At 45.5% G+C, this 14,379-nt stretch overlaps 1 protein-coding gene across 3 annotated transcripts in view; it reads left to right on the top strand.

Annotated features, from left to right (window-relative positions):
- LOC117424698 (integrin beta-4-like) overlaps positions 1 to 14,379 on the top strand; it is an 84,483-nt gene that overhangs the window by 51,746 nt on the left and 18,358 nt on the right. For all 3 annotated transcript variants that reach the window (XM_058992481.1, XM_034041332.3, XM_058992482.1), the window contains exons 16-29: positions 1,324 to 1,453; positions 1,947 to 2,075; positions 2,222 to 2,328; positions 2,921 to 2,954; positions 3,447 to 3,635; positions 4,554 to 4,657; positions 4,742 to 4,800; positions 5,184 to 5,207; positions 6,220 to 6,368; positions 6,883 to 7,083; positions 7,729 to 7,874; positions 12,703 to 12,910; positions 13,061 to 13,378; positions 13,980 to 14,134. In XM_058992481.1, coding sequence (XP_058848464.1) covers positions 1,324 to 1,453; positions 1,947 to 2,075; positions 2,222 to 2,328; positions 2,921 to 2,954; positions 3,447 to 3,635; positions 4,554 to 4,657; positions 4,742 to 4,800; positions 5,184 to 5,207; positions 6,220 to 6,368; positions 6,883 to 7,083; positions 7,729 to 7,874; positions 12,703 to 12,910; positions 13,061 to 13,378; positions 13,980 to 14,134 — 1,953 coding nt within the window. The remainder of the gene's footprint in view (positions 1 to 1,323; positions 1,454 to 1,946; positions 2,076 to 2,221; positions 2,329 to 2,920; positions 2,955 to 3,446; positions 3,636 to 4,553; positions 4,658 to 4,741; positions 4,801 to 5,183; positions 5,208 to 6,219; positions 6,369 to 6,882; positions 7,084 to 7,728; positions 7,875 to 12,702; positions 12,911 to 13,060; positions 13,379 to 13,979; positions 14,135 to 14,379) is intronic.

The following is a 14,379-nucleotide window of genomic DNA, read 5'->3' as shown; positions in this document are numbered from 1 at the left end:
ATGACAAGAGGTGTCTTGCTGCTCTCTCATTTTTATACCACATCCTGTTATTAGTTCAGTTTAATAAAAACAAAAAGACTCTGTGGCACAGTGGATTGCAGTGCGTAGGTGTAGTGGTGATGTGATTACGAAACAGAAGACAAAGTTCACGGTCCAAACAATATGTTTATTTATAATCCCGGTCTGGCAACCGCAAAGAATAATCCCAGGCAATACACAGCAATGTGTATTGCACTGATCCAAACTATGGGTTTCCAGTCCCAAATAATATACACAGTTCGAAATAATAAACACAGTATCAACACACACACGATCACAAGTCCAGAGTGAGTGCTAAAGTGCTCGTGGTGAAATGCAATTTATTCGTGAACAGTTGTGAAGTGTTGTCCGGGTTTAGTGCTGGCCTATAGCGACAGCTCCGGATCGTGTTAGCCATCTAGTAATAACAAACAGTACAAACAAAACACTCACAATTAAATCACAGTTCTCCTTTCTCGGTTTCAGCTTAACCATAACAAAAGGAACAGATCACCTAGCCACATCCCCTTTTGTACCATCAGTCATGCCCCCTTGGTTAGCGAGTGCAACAGTTTCTCCTCCAATCCGTGGTTGCCACATCGCTTTCCCTCTGGAGCGATGACTTTGTGTACCGTAGCTCCGCCCCCTTTCTAGATGTCTGACTTCCACCTAACCCTTGGAATGAATTGCCTGACTCTGTTCCCTTTACACAGTGCTCTCACAGGTCGGGAGGGAGATTTATAACCAAGATTCATTCTTTCTCTGTCACAGGCTCCCATTCACAGCACAACCTACTGCTGAATGACCAGCTGAAGTCAGACTCAGAGCAGAATCTGATTTTTTTTAAATATTAAATTCCAGACCTTAAATAAGATAGCATTTGTCACATAGCTACACCTAGAGGACGCTTTGAGTATACTTGAAGACAAGCACTTCTCTCTCAAGTATTCCCTTATAAAAGTGTTCCATAGTAAAAGCACAGCAAAGTGTAATAAAGCATAGGAAAGGCACGGAAAAGCATTGTAAAAGCCAGAGAGGTATGGTAAAGCAAATTGAAAAAGATACAACAAACGATGGTAAACTATTGTAAATGCATAGTATGATAATTCTAAAAGCATGGGTAAACTGCAAAATGCAAATTTTAAAAACATTGGATTTTATTGAGTCTGTTATCTCCTGTATTAATTGATGAACTGTGTTGCATTTTATTTAAAACTCACGAGGATATAAAATAAATCAACCAACATGCTCTTGGAGTGTTGTGTACGCATGCTGAGGTCTCTGATTGGGTTCTCCTGTCCCCAGAGCTTACTGGGCATGTGCGAGGACACGCGGACCTGCGTCCAGTGCCAGGCCTGGCAGACCGGCGAGAAAAAGGGAGACAAGTGCAAGGAATGCCCCTTCAGAATCAAGATGGTGGACGAGCTGAAGAAGGGTAGGCCAGCACTCTTATCATTCTGCAATGAAAGATCTGTCATGAGCATCTTGCATTGGGACAACAGTAAATAAATCAAAGAGAATTAAACAACAACAAAGGGAATCAGATTAGGCTTATCTTGTGTGTTGTTTTAACTCTACAGTGCTATGAATCTGGAAAGAGAGAATCATACCTGACATGCTACAAGATAGTAATGCACTAAAATATAACTGGAAACCTTGATGGCATCTTTCATGGCAAACATTTATCTTTCTCTCTCCTCTCTCTCCCTCCCCCTCTCTCCCCTCTCCCCCTCTCACTTCCTCTCTCTCTCCCTCTCTCTCCCCCTCTCTCTCTTTCTCTTTCCCTCTCTCCCTCTATCTCTCTCTCCCCCTCTCTCTCTTTCTCTCTCCCTCTCTCCCTTCTCCCTCTCTCTCCCTCCTCTCATTCCTTCTCTCTGTCCCTCTCTCTCCCTCTCCTTCTCTCTCTCTCCCCCCCTCTCTCCCTACAGAGGAGGAGGTGATTCAGAAATGCAGTTTCAGAGACGAGGAGGATGATTGCACCTATCACTACACTGTGGACTCGAACCCTAACTCTGATTCCAAGGAGACCCAAGTGATTGAGGTGTATAAGAAGAAAGGTACAAGCATGCCCTCAAGTCCTTTCCGCCCAGCCCTGATCAGAGAGATTTAACAGTGAAAAAGGCTAGGAATACGCCAGACCAATATTCAACATTATGTTCTTGTGTTCTTATTGTGGTTCCTGACTGTGCCTTCTGCTCCACAGACTGCCCTCCGGCCGGGTTCCTCTGGCTCATTCCCCTCATCATATTCCTAATGCTGCTGGCGGGGCTGCTGCTGCTGTGCTGCTGGAAATATTGTGCCTGCTGCAAGGTAAATCAGTCCCTCTGCCACTAGGACAGCGTGAGATCAATGCAGCTTTCTATTTTGTTATATATTTTGGTAGATGCTGTAGGTTCACAGTACCTGTGTACTGGTCACCACATCTATTGAAAAATAATGTAACTAGTTACAGTTACAAACAGTTACTTCTCAGGTACACATTTTGCAGGCATATTTATTCAATTTGGTCAGAATGCAGCACAAAATAATTTTTTAAGATCCAGCAGTTTCCTCCTGTGATGCCATTTCCTAGCAAGGTGAAAAACGTGTTCATGTGACATGTAAGCTTTGACTTGCACTGTTGAAGCGCTTTCTGATTTCCATGTGAGGCATTAGCCGTAGTCCTTCTTAAATGTAACTAAAAGTGACTGCGTAATTGTTTTCCCATAAAATGTAACCCGTTACCACATTTAGTTACCTGTCTGAAAAAGGAACCGTTAGTTACCAGTAACTGAACAAGTAATCAGCACTTTCTCTAAACAACAAGGAACATCTGTGACTTACAGTAATGGCTCAGTTTTGCATAAATATCTAGACATGAATTAAAACATTACAACTTAATAATGTTTCTCCTTGTTTCCAGGCTTGCCTGGCCATGTTGCCGTGTTGCGCACGAGGTAATATTGTATTCTAAATGTAGTTTGATAATAATTCACAGTTTTGTGTTAAAAGGATGTTAAAAAACTGTTTTTTTCTTGAACTTCCATAACTAGCTGCAAACACACCTAACCAGCTTCAGTACAGTCACAACAAAAAAAAAAGAAGCTTGTAATAACTCATTATTCTTAACATTTTAAAATAATGGTCTTCTGAGATTATTATTATTATTATTATTATTATTATTATTGAACAATCAACAAGAACAATGTATGCAAAAGTAGAATACAAACACACCCTTCCATCAAGCTCCCTTAGAGAAAGAAGAACTTATTACAATTGAGGTCAAGTGCTTTTATAATTAGGCTGGATCATATTATGGTTCTCAAGATATTTTTACAATCGGTTCCCAAAAATGTTGTGGGATGTGCGCCATTGCGGTTTCTATACACGCCCAAGCCTTGCATTCCTCCACGGAGCTGCTCTGACAGCTCTCTGCTGGGTTCCTGCAGGTCGGATGGTGGGATTCAAGGAGGATAACTACATGCTGCGGCAAAGCCTGCTCACCTCGGATCACCTGGACACACCCATGGTGCGCACCGGGCCCCCCAAAGGGACGGACGTGGTGAGCTGGAAGATCAAAGACAACGTGCACAGACAGGCTGCCTCATACAACCAGGCCCCCAACCCCAAGGACATAGGTGAGTATCCCCAGCCAGGCTAGACACAAACACCCTGACACAGAGACCTCATGTACTGCTTTCAGTATGAACACCTGGCTACCATACAGGAACATACTCTAAACATTTCAGCTGTCTGCTGTGAAAGATGTGTTTTAATAAAGGTTTTTAAAACACAGGTCACAAGGGCTATTAAAGGACTGCTGTACCCTCTGTATGTGCATGATATTCAATTGTATTGTGTTTATTACCCCTGACATGATCATTCATGACTGTTTTTGTTTTGTCTTTAAGAATACAATATTTTACTTGTGAATGACACCAGTATAAAAATGACCACTATGAGTACACTTGGGCTGTGCACAGGTAATTTCTTACAATAGCAACTCTATAAGCATATGAAGAGAAGAAATGACTGGTGCACAACCCAAGGGCACCCCTAGAGGTCATTCCTTTACTAGCCCTACGTTGCTCAGGCTTGCTCAGAGACAGTCCCGAAGATAATTAAACTTCATTAAACATGTCAAATATCAACAAGTTCAGAAACATAAATGAATTAAGAACACATATAATGAGATAGTGAGCCAATTAAAATATGAGAAAAATGAAACTATATATATATATATATATATATATATATATATATATATATATATATATATATATATATATAGTAAAATATTGTATTCTTAAAGGCATACTGTTTACTTGAGTCTAATGTCTTAACTTGTTTCTGCCGCTGCCTGATGGTTGTATAAATCAGCCAGCCACCCTCTCCACAAAGGAATGCCTTACAATACCCGGTCTGTGTCTGCTAACATTTAAACTTGTGTGGGCAAGTTGATTGGAATGTTTGTAAATACGCAGGATTATTGTAGCTGTAGCTATGACCTGCAGTACCTGCTGATGTGTCCACTGACTGTCCCCATGTCCTTACAGTCCCCTATGGCGTGTCCCTCCGCTTGGCCCGGCTCTTCACAGAGAACCTGTCCAGGCCAAACACCCGGGAGAGCGACCATCTGCGACGGGAAGTCGAGGAGAACGTGAGTCCAATCAGAGACCCTTTATTATAGTACTCTTTGAACAAATGTTTTTTGATGATTCATGCTGTCCTTTTTTATTTGCAGCTCAATGAAATTTACAAGCAGGTTCCTGGAGCTCAGAAGGTTCAGAGAACACAGTTCAGGTAATTATGAAGAGTGTCTGCTCAGTTACTGCTTCTGTTAGAGTCCGTGACACATGTGACTAACAGTGGAGTGACACATGAGCAACTTGTTACTCTTTATAGTGGGAGTATTTCCAAATATTTAGCTGGTACAGTTGAACTGTATTGTATGAATCCCGTTACTGTTAACATTTTAGTATTCCTATGATGTGAAACCATGTAACAGTGGCATTTAAAATGTCTGTGGGATTATGGGGAGTTTATGAACATTGCAATCAGGTTCTACCATACCTAGCTCACCCTTTCCTTCAAAAAGACACCTTTTAATCTAAAAGTTACTAATGTAGGTAATGGTATTATAACAGACATATGGCTTCCATTTTTGTTTGTTTTTTGTGTTACAGGCTGCAGCCTAATTCAGGAAAAAGGTAAGATGAAATGTAGTTTCCAGCACAATAGCCAACTAATAAAACAGCATTGCATTGAAATATCTATTCATTACATTAATCTCATATATGATTTAATGATTTAAAAATGTTTGGATCTTATTGAAATTAAGGGCTGGACAGTGATTTCTTCAGTAACTGACACTGTCAGAAAAGGGACATTGTATTCTGTGTAAGCAGCAGATGGTAGGTTAAACACAAATCAGAAGCTCCAGCACTTTTGTTCATTCAAAGTTTTGAAAAGCTAATAAGTCAAATGGCTTATTTCATGGTATTTCACGGTCTAAAAATAGGTATTTCAAGATATTTCACGATGACACATAATATTTATTAAAGCAGAAAATGAATGCGTTGGCCCGTTCAAAATTGATCCGTTTCTCTAGAGTCATTATGCAACAAATTTTCCTAAATATTTAAATGCTTACCTGAAAAACAGTAAATGCTAAATTGTACAATATTAAATTTTGATGTCTACCTTTTAAAGACATTCAATTTTCACCACCAGTGAATTATCAAACAAAATAAAAGCATAAATACATATAAAAATAACATGTCCCCATCTTGTAGTGGCATCTTGTAAGCAGAAATATTTTCCATCATTGATGCAGCTGGTGTCGTTTTCATTAAAGACATTTTAAAGAAATTGTTCCGCTCTATGCAGTGTGTTTAATCAGTAACCAGGCGTAAGCAAACTAAACTGGCTGCCAGGTTCCTAAATGCAGTGTAACAGGTAGTACGACAATCAGGCAAACATTTGCTGTATTTATTTTTACATGATAAAATATATGAACATTTACACTATTCTTTCAGAAATGGGAATTTCCACTGAGAACTACATATCAAGCGGCATTGGGAAATTTTCACGGAAATCGTGAAATCCATGATAACCGTTAAAAAAAATACAGTAACGATCCAAAAGGAGTGTATTCAGTGTGTATTATATCTGTGCATGAGTAACTGGAAGCCCCTCTCTGATGCCCTCTCCCTCCCCCAGGCAGGACCATGCCATCGTGGACACTGTGCTAGAGGCTCCTCACTCCGCACAGCCAGACATCGTGAAAGTGACAGAGAAGCACGTCCAGATGGGCAACTTCAACAATCTGAAGGTCATCCCAGGATATTACACTGTGGCTTCTGACAGAGGTGAGGAGCTGTGTGTGGTCTGTCTCTATAATTACTGCACTATACTCCCTCTGCATTGCTTTTTTTCAGTTCAGATCACTTCATGCCAAAGTCTCTAGAGTGGTTGTTGCTATTACAAAAGGGTTTAACAATATCATTGGGATAAAAAAAAAAAAACGTCACAGTATTACCTCAAAGAAACGGTAGCATACCACATGGCATGCTTTAAACCTGTGGTACAAACTGGTTGGTTGGGGGCTCCCCAAAATATTCTAGAAACTGTACAGGTCTTTCACTGCTGTGGCAAGAGGGCTTGCAATTCTTAAAGACAATATTCATTTAACATTTACTTTCAATGTCATTCAGTTTTTGTTTCTTGTTCCAGTAGGGGCTCCCAGCTCAAAATATTTGAAAAAAAGGGTTCTCCCTCAAGTAAAAAAGTTTTAGGACCTCTACTTTAAACAGTCCTTTAAAATGAACAGGGCTGTGTTTGAAATTGCTCCCAATGAAATAGCTCTCTCTGGTCCCTCCTCAGATGCGCAGGGATTGGTGGAGTTCCAGGAAGGAGTGGAGTCTCTGGATGTGCGTGTGCCGCTCTTCATCAAGGATGAAGATGATGATAAAAAGCAGCTGAAAGTGGAGGCGATGGATGTGCCGCAGGGCATTGCAGAGATTGGACGCAGGTTGGTCAACATCACTGTCATCAAGGACCGTGGAGCAAACTTACAGTCCACAGGTAATAAACATAGCAATGCATTATAAACATGCCAGTAACTCAATCAGGGGAAATGTGTATATATTCCACACTTATCAGCATTGCATTATTACAGAACCTTCTGCAGTGTTTACAAGAAACACATTACTTACCTTTGCTATATCCTGTGCTGCCCATATCTCAATGATACACTGTTCATCATGATCCTGATTGTTCTGAATTTTTTATTCACACAATCCAGGTCAAAAACCACCTGGGGAATGCATTTCTGTTCCATCCTAAACTTGTTTTCTCTTCCCACAACACCCACTCATTTAAATCAGAACATTGTTGCAGGAGAGAGCCTGATCTGGATACGCTATAGTGTTTATAGAGCAATTTTATTTCTCCAAGTGAACATGAGTAAAACTTGATTTAAAAAAATATAAAGACAATAAGGGTCGATTTGTGTACAGACAGCACATGACACAGCAAAGGTGAAGTAATGTGTTTGTCCTGTAGGGGCAGGGTTTACTTGCATGATCTGTGATTTTCTGTTTTCTGCAATAGGTTGCACACACCAGAGGATTGTTTAACATTCTCTTTTTTATTGACTAGTCAGTGTATATTCCATATGTTTTGCTTGCTATGGACGGTGCTATGGATTGAGAATATTTGTATCCACAGCTAGAAGCACCCTGTCCTTCAAGCAGCCCTCCTACACGTACAGCCGCCAGGAGGAGGTTGCCACCATCCCTGTGACGAGAGAGGGGGATGACGGGCGCACCCAGGTCACCTACCGCACCCGGGACCTCACTGCCAAAGACGAGAAGGTGAGAGCAGAGGAGTGATACACTAGACAAGCTCACTCCAACAACAATACTTTTGGGATATGCCTGCCACAGGTCAGGTATTTACTGAGCATTTCATGTCAGAACTGCCGATAGGCCCCTCCGGGGAGTGAAGTCCTCAGTCCCGCCTACCGAGGAAATAAATAGTCACTCCGCGGAGATCACGTTCTCTTTTGCTTCTCTCAATCAGGTAGGTATAAACTAACCTCTCCAGTTGCGTGATTGAGTCTGTGTAAAAGAGCGCTCTCTACGAGTTTTCTGGTAGTTCCCCTGCAATTTTTTGCTGGAAGTCGGTTTTCCACGTCCCCGGAATCACTAGACACCCTGCCCTCAGTGCTTTCACCCTCTGTGCTCGGTACTTCAGCGCCCTCGTTGCCCCAGAGCCTTGGTGCCTCTGTGCTTCGCCGCCCTCGGTGCTTAGCCGCTCTCTGTATCGGTGGCCTTGGTGCCTCGGTGCTTCAATGCTCTCGGTGTTTAGCCGCTCTCTGTATTGGTGGCCTTGGTGCCTCGGTGCTTCAGTGCTCTCGGTGCTCCAGAGCCTCGGTACTTCCCCACCCTCGGTGCTTGGACACTCACTGCATCGGTGCCTTCAGTGCCCTCGGTGCATCAGTGCCTCAGAGCCTCATGCCTCGGTGCTTCGGCGCCCTCGGTGCTTAGACGCTCCCTGCATCGATACCCTTGGTGCACTCGGTGCCTCAGTGCCTAGGTGCTTTGGTGCCCTCGGTGCCCCAGTCTCGGTGCCTCGGTGCTTGGATGCTCTGTGCTTCGGTGCCTTCGGTACCTCAGGGCCTCAGTGCATTGGTGCTTAGGCACCCTTAGTACTCAGACGCTCTGTGCTTAGTCCCGGCACGTCGAGATGTCTAAATGTGTCAGGTGCCTGGGTATGCAGCACGCCTCCTCCGCCTTCTGTGCCCCAGCCATGGACCCTGCGCAGGAGGCTCGCAGAGTTCACTGGTGCTTCCTCAGTCAGCTCGGCTGAGCCCTCTGCAGCGTTGGGAGCCCCGACCTCCCCCTCCTCCATCTGCCTTCGAGCCCTTAGCACGGCATACCCTGTATGCAAGCTCCAGCCCATTGAGCTAGCAGCTGCTCAAAGTCTCCATTCATGGAGCAGTAAGCGGGCGAGACACTCGAAGCAGGCGAAGGACATCTCCGAACTGAAGAGCCAGATGGTTCTGGAGTACCTGGTCAGGCAACAGGCTCTTCCCCCTGCCCCGACCCCAACTCCGCCTCCGGCATCTGCCCTGGGATTGACCCCGTCCTCTACTGGTTGTCACCCCAGACATCTCAGAACAAGACGTGGCAATGAGCGAGGAGGAACAGGATGCGATTTCAGTCACGGCATCTTGGGATGGTAACTCTTTCCCACAGGAAGAGACAGAGGAATTCCCACCGGTGGATTCTACCATTGCGACCCTGGTGTGAGCCCCACTGGTAGGAGGTTTGTCAAAGGACCTTGCATGCCCTAAGGGCCAATGCAGGATAACAGAAGCCAAAATGAACCTGGCCAATACGGCAGGTCTCCTCACGGCCTACCTGGATGGCATTTTGCAATCGGCACCCTTCCCTGAAACAGTAGCTTCAGAGCTGCGCTTGGTCTCAGGTACCCTGCTGCAGGTGTCAGGCTTCCAAGGGCAAGCCCTGGGCCAAAGTCTGTCAGGCCTTTTAGTGGCGCACAGACAGCTTTGGCTGTCACAGGCCAGGGTCTCGGATACAGATCAGTTGCTGGACGCGCCTATCTCCCCTGGCCATACATTCGGGCCAGCAGTGGAGGAGATCCTGTAACACTCCCACCGAGAGAAGGAGGCGTCTCGACAGGTGGCCGCGAAGCTCCCTTCTCGTGCTCTGGTGCGGGAGAGGATGAGACGCTGGCGACCGCCCGTGACACAGACGGTGACCCAGATGGTGACCCAGATGGTTCCGATCCCCACTGCGTCGCGTGGCGACCCGAGGCATCGCCTTCAGGCTCCACCCCAGCCCCAGCAGGGGCCCTGAAGGCTTGCGGCCTCAGACCACCCCTTCTCACAACACCAGCTGCAATACCGGCGCACTTGCACCTCAGACTCTTTGGTGCTCGCCCCCGTACACATTGGTTACGCACAGGCCCTCCTCCCTTTCAATGGATCACGGTTACATCTGTGAGCGACCCTCTCCAGGTCCAAGAAGGAAGAACATTACTTACCTCTCAAGAGAAGGGGTTCTACTCGAGGTACTTTCTAGTGCCAAAAAAGGACTGTGGCCTTCGCCCCATCCTAGACCTGAGACACCACAACAGGTTCTTGAGGGAGAGGAGGTTCCAGATGGTCATACATCACCACATCCTCCAGTCCATCTGGCCGGCGACTGGTTTACCACTGTGGATTTAAAGGACGTGTATTTTCATATCCCTATTCATCCCGCGCACAGGTAATATCTCCGCTTTGCCTTTTAGGGAAGCGTCTTTGAGTTTTTTGTGCTGCCATTCGGCCTCTCCTTAGCTCCCCGCACATTATCAAAGTTTGTGGCTGCCATCCTAGCCCCCATGCGGCTGCAAGGAATCAGGGTGTTGAACTATCTGGACGACTGGTTGGTTTGCTCCCAGTTGCAGGAAGGACCAGTGGCCCACACGGCGATCGTGATGGAGCATCTGGCGAGACTGGGTCTCACCCTCAACGAGGTCAAAATCCAATTAATACCGGTGCAAAGTATGGTTTACTTGGGTCTCTGGCTGGATTCCCTTACAATGCGAGCCTACATGTCAGATGACAGAGTGGCAGCCATTCACAACTGTCTAACCCTGTTTCAACAGGGATCGACAGTACTATTGGTGTTGTGCCAGAAATGATTGGGTCTGATGGCCACAGCTTCATCAGCCATCCAGCTGGGGTTACTCCATATGCACGCGATTCAAGCGTGACCCAATGCCTTCCGCCTACATCCCAAACGCGACAGACACTGTCGGGTGACCATGTCTCACATATGCTGGGAAGTTCTGCACTGGTGGAGGCAAGACTCTCACCTAAGCAAAGGCGTAAGGATGGGAGTGATCCACAGCTGTCAGGTGGTGACAACAGATGCATCCAACTTAGGTTCTGGTCGGGCCACTGGACATCCCTGCATATAAATGCGCTGGAATTGCGAGTGGTTCACCTTGCTCTCCAGCATTTTCTCCCAGTGCTCCAAGGGAGACATGTCCTTGTCTGGACGGACAACATGTCGGTAGTAGCATATGTCAACCGCCAGGGAGGACTTCGGTCCCCAGGATTACATCACATAGCCTTCAGATTATTAACTTGGGCACAACGGAACCTGTTATCCCTCTGGGCTGTTCATCTTCCTGGAGTGGTGAATTGGGCGGCAGACCTCCTCTCAAGGGAAGGTCCTCATCTGTCAGAATGGCGACTCCACCCTCAGGTGGTAGAGTGCATATGGGAACATTTCAGGAAGGCCAGGGTCAATCTCTTTGCCAAGGCAGAGTGGACTCACTGCCCACTATGGTTCTCCCTCCATCGTTGCTGCGGTCCAATAGGCGTCGACACCCTAGCCCACGAGTGGCCCAGGACGCTCTTGTATGCATTCCCGCCAATACTACTGCTCCCGGCCTTCCTAGAGAAGGTCCGGAGAGAGAAGGTGACAGTTCTCCTTATGGCCCCCAGATGGCCCAGGTGAATCTGGTTTTCAAACCTTTGCCAGCTGCTGCAAGGCCAGCTCTGGGAGATCCCACTACTCCAGACTCCAACTGTGGGTTTGTCCCAGGACTGACTGTTCATCTTAGGGCTCTCAGACGCAGTTGTCAGTATACTGCAGAATGCTAGGGCCCCCTCCACAAGGTTGTTATACACCTATAAGTTGAAGTATTTTCAAAATTGGTGTATGGCCAGAGGTCATGACCCCATTTATTGCCTTATAGAAATCATTTTACAGTTTCTGCAAGACCTGCTAGAGGAGGGTAGATCGCCCTCTATGCTGAAAGTGTACCTAGCAGCCATATCTGCATGCCACGTCCCCTCCTATAAAGGACACCCTCCCCGAGTGGAGTCTAGATGTGGTAATGGAGGCTCTCACTAAGGCCCTGTTTGAGCCTATACATTCCATAGAGTTGAAATATCTCTCTTTGAAGACAGCCTTTTTGATAGTCATCACCTCTGCTAAGCGGGTTAGTGAGCTACAGGTTCTGTCACTGCACAGTGCCTGTATGCATATTTGGGATGAAGGAAACGGTATTGTTACGCACAAACCCCGCTTTCCTCCCTAAGGTGATTATTGCTTTCCAGTTAAACCAATCCGCTCACACTCCCTCGCGACAGCGTTGAAATACTTTCCCAAAATGATTGTTGTTGGTCATCTTCGAATTGAAAGGGAACGATGGGTTACGGATGTAAACTCAGTTCCTTGAAAGAGAAGACGACCAACAAACCTTGTGAGGTCGTATCACTCGCATTCGCGGGTTCGATGCAAAAGAGAACATGATCTCCGCGGAGTGACTACTTATTCCCTCATGTGGCGAGACCGAGGACGTCACTCTCCGGGCCTATCGGCAGCTCTGACATAAAATGCTTAGTAAATGCGTGACCTGTGGCAGGCATATCCCAAAATATTGTTGTTGGTCATCTTCTCTTTCAGGGAACCGGGGTTACATCCGTAACCTATTGTTATGCATATTGCTGGGGATAGGGATATAGTGGCTATGCCAATATGTATGTATGTATGTATTTGTGTGTGTGTGTATGTACTTCAGAGTTTTACTATAAGAACATGAAAATGTAGGCCCATCTGTGTTCGTCCGGTTATCTGATTTTGTATGTAATATGTGTACCTTGTGACTCTCTCTCAGGACTATGTGTCAACGGAGGGTGAGCTGACCTTCCTTCCCGGCGAGACCCAGAAGAACATCTCAGTGAAACTGCTGGAACTCTCAGAGATGGACTCTCTCCTCGGGGACAAGCAGATCAAGCAGTTTGTCATGGACCTTACCAACCCCAAATATGGTGCCAAGCTTGGGAAGTACCCACGAACCACTGTCACCATAGCAGACAACCCCGGTGAGAAATGCACTAATGTGTGTCTACCATTAAAACTTCACTGTAACTACATAACTTCATATGGTATGACAATGTAATTCGAAAAACATTACGCAATATGTACATTCTCATTTTATAATTGTTACAATGCCCCTTGTCCCCCACTATCAGAGCCTGGAATGGTGATGTTTAAGAAGAGCTCCCAGACCTACACTACTCATGATCAGCTCTATACAGTCCCTGTGGTTCGAACCCGCAACCTGGAGAGCCCCGCGACCATCCATTGGCGAACACGCAACGCGTCCCGCTTCGAGCTGTCCAACCCACTAAAATTCAGCCCTGGAGAGGCAGAGAAGAACATCGTGATTGACCCCCGTGTGCACCCTGGACCCATCAAAGCAGAGAACTTCCAGCTGGAGCTGTTCGACCCCAGTGACAACACAGTGATCGGAGAGAAGAAGAGCACTGTGGTCTCAATCATGCCATCAGGTGAGAGCCCAGTGAGATTGCAGGACCCGGCACAGTGTTAAATCAATACTTTGTAATACTATTTATTTACTTACTGCTTTAATATCCTGGTATGTATGCTCTCTTGTCTCTGCCTTGCTGTTATTTACCATTCTTGCTACCTGTTCCAGCAAAGCTGTCCCTTTTCAACCACTGGTTCTGCTTTTGAAAACTTCTGAAGTCACATAGTTTGAAAAATGGCCACTAGGGGTGTGAAGCTGGAACCTCAGTGTTCTGGTTATATTTCAGTACAGATAAAAATCCAAACAAAAACAAGATCTGCAAAAAATCCCCAGCCAGGGTCCCTGTTCAGAATAACTGATCAGTTCTTTTTTCAGTGGGTTTATATTTATATAAATATAAGTTAGCTGGCTTCTTTATACAGTATGTCTAAAACAGTTTCAGAAATGTCAAACCTACTCATAAAAACAGGCTTTAAAAAGCTCAAATTGAATATCTCTTGAGGTAAAGCTTTGGAATTATGGTCCAGTTACATTAATTGTGTGGTTAGTTTTTATTGAGTAGTTTGCATCAGTTTAAATGTGTCTAGAGGACTTTACCTGGTCCCCTGACTGTCTTCCAGAAACCATGGAAATGCAATCCATGACCCAGAGTTCTGGCATGCGCTCCCCAAGTGGCCGCTTGGCTCCTCCTCTCAATGTAACTGCCCAGGCAACTGGCCCCAAGAACATACGCATGCTGTGGATTCCCCCCCCAGGCAAGCCCAGCGGCTACAAGGTAGGTGAAAATGTACTGGAAATATCATATGGGAGTAAAATGTATTGGTAACTAAAGATGACTTTTGTCATAAGTAAAGGCAACAATATGAAAATTGTGTACAGACGCTCCTCGACTTACAACGCACGGCACTTACAACTCTTTTGCATTATTACCCTGCTTCGACTTTACGATATCGATATGGCATTTACGACACGGCGAGACACGAGCCATGCGTCATGTGCACATGCTCGGTGTCTGAACTG

The sequence above is a fragment of the Acipenser ruthenus genome, chromosome 19, assembly GCF_902713425.1.
Source record: "Acipenser ruthenus chromosome 19, fAciRut3.2 maternal haplotype, whole genome shotgun sequence".
Lineage (NCBI taxonomy): Eukaryota > Metazoa > Chordata > Actinopteri > Acipenseriformes > Acipenseridae > Acipenser > Acipenser ruthenus.
This window is presented reverse-complemented; position numbering and strand designations above follow the sequence as displayed.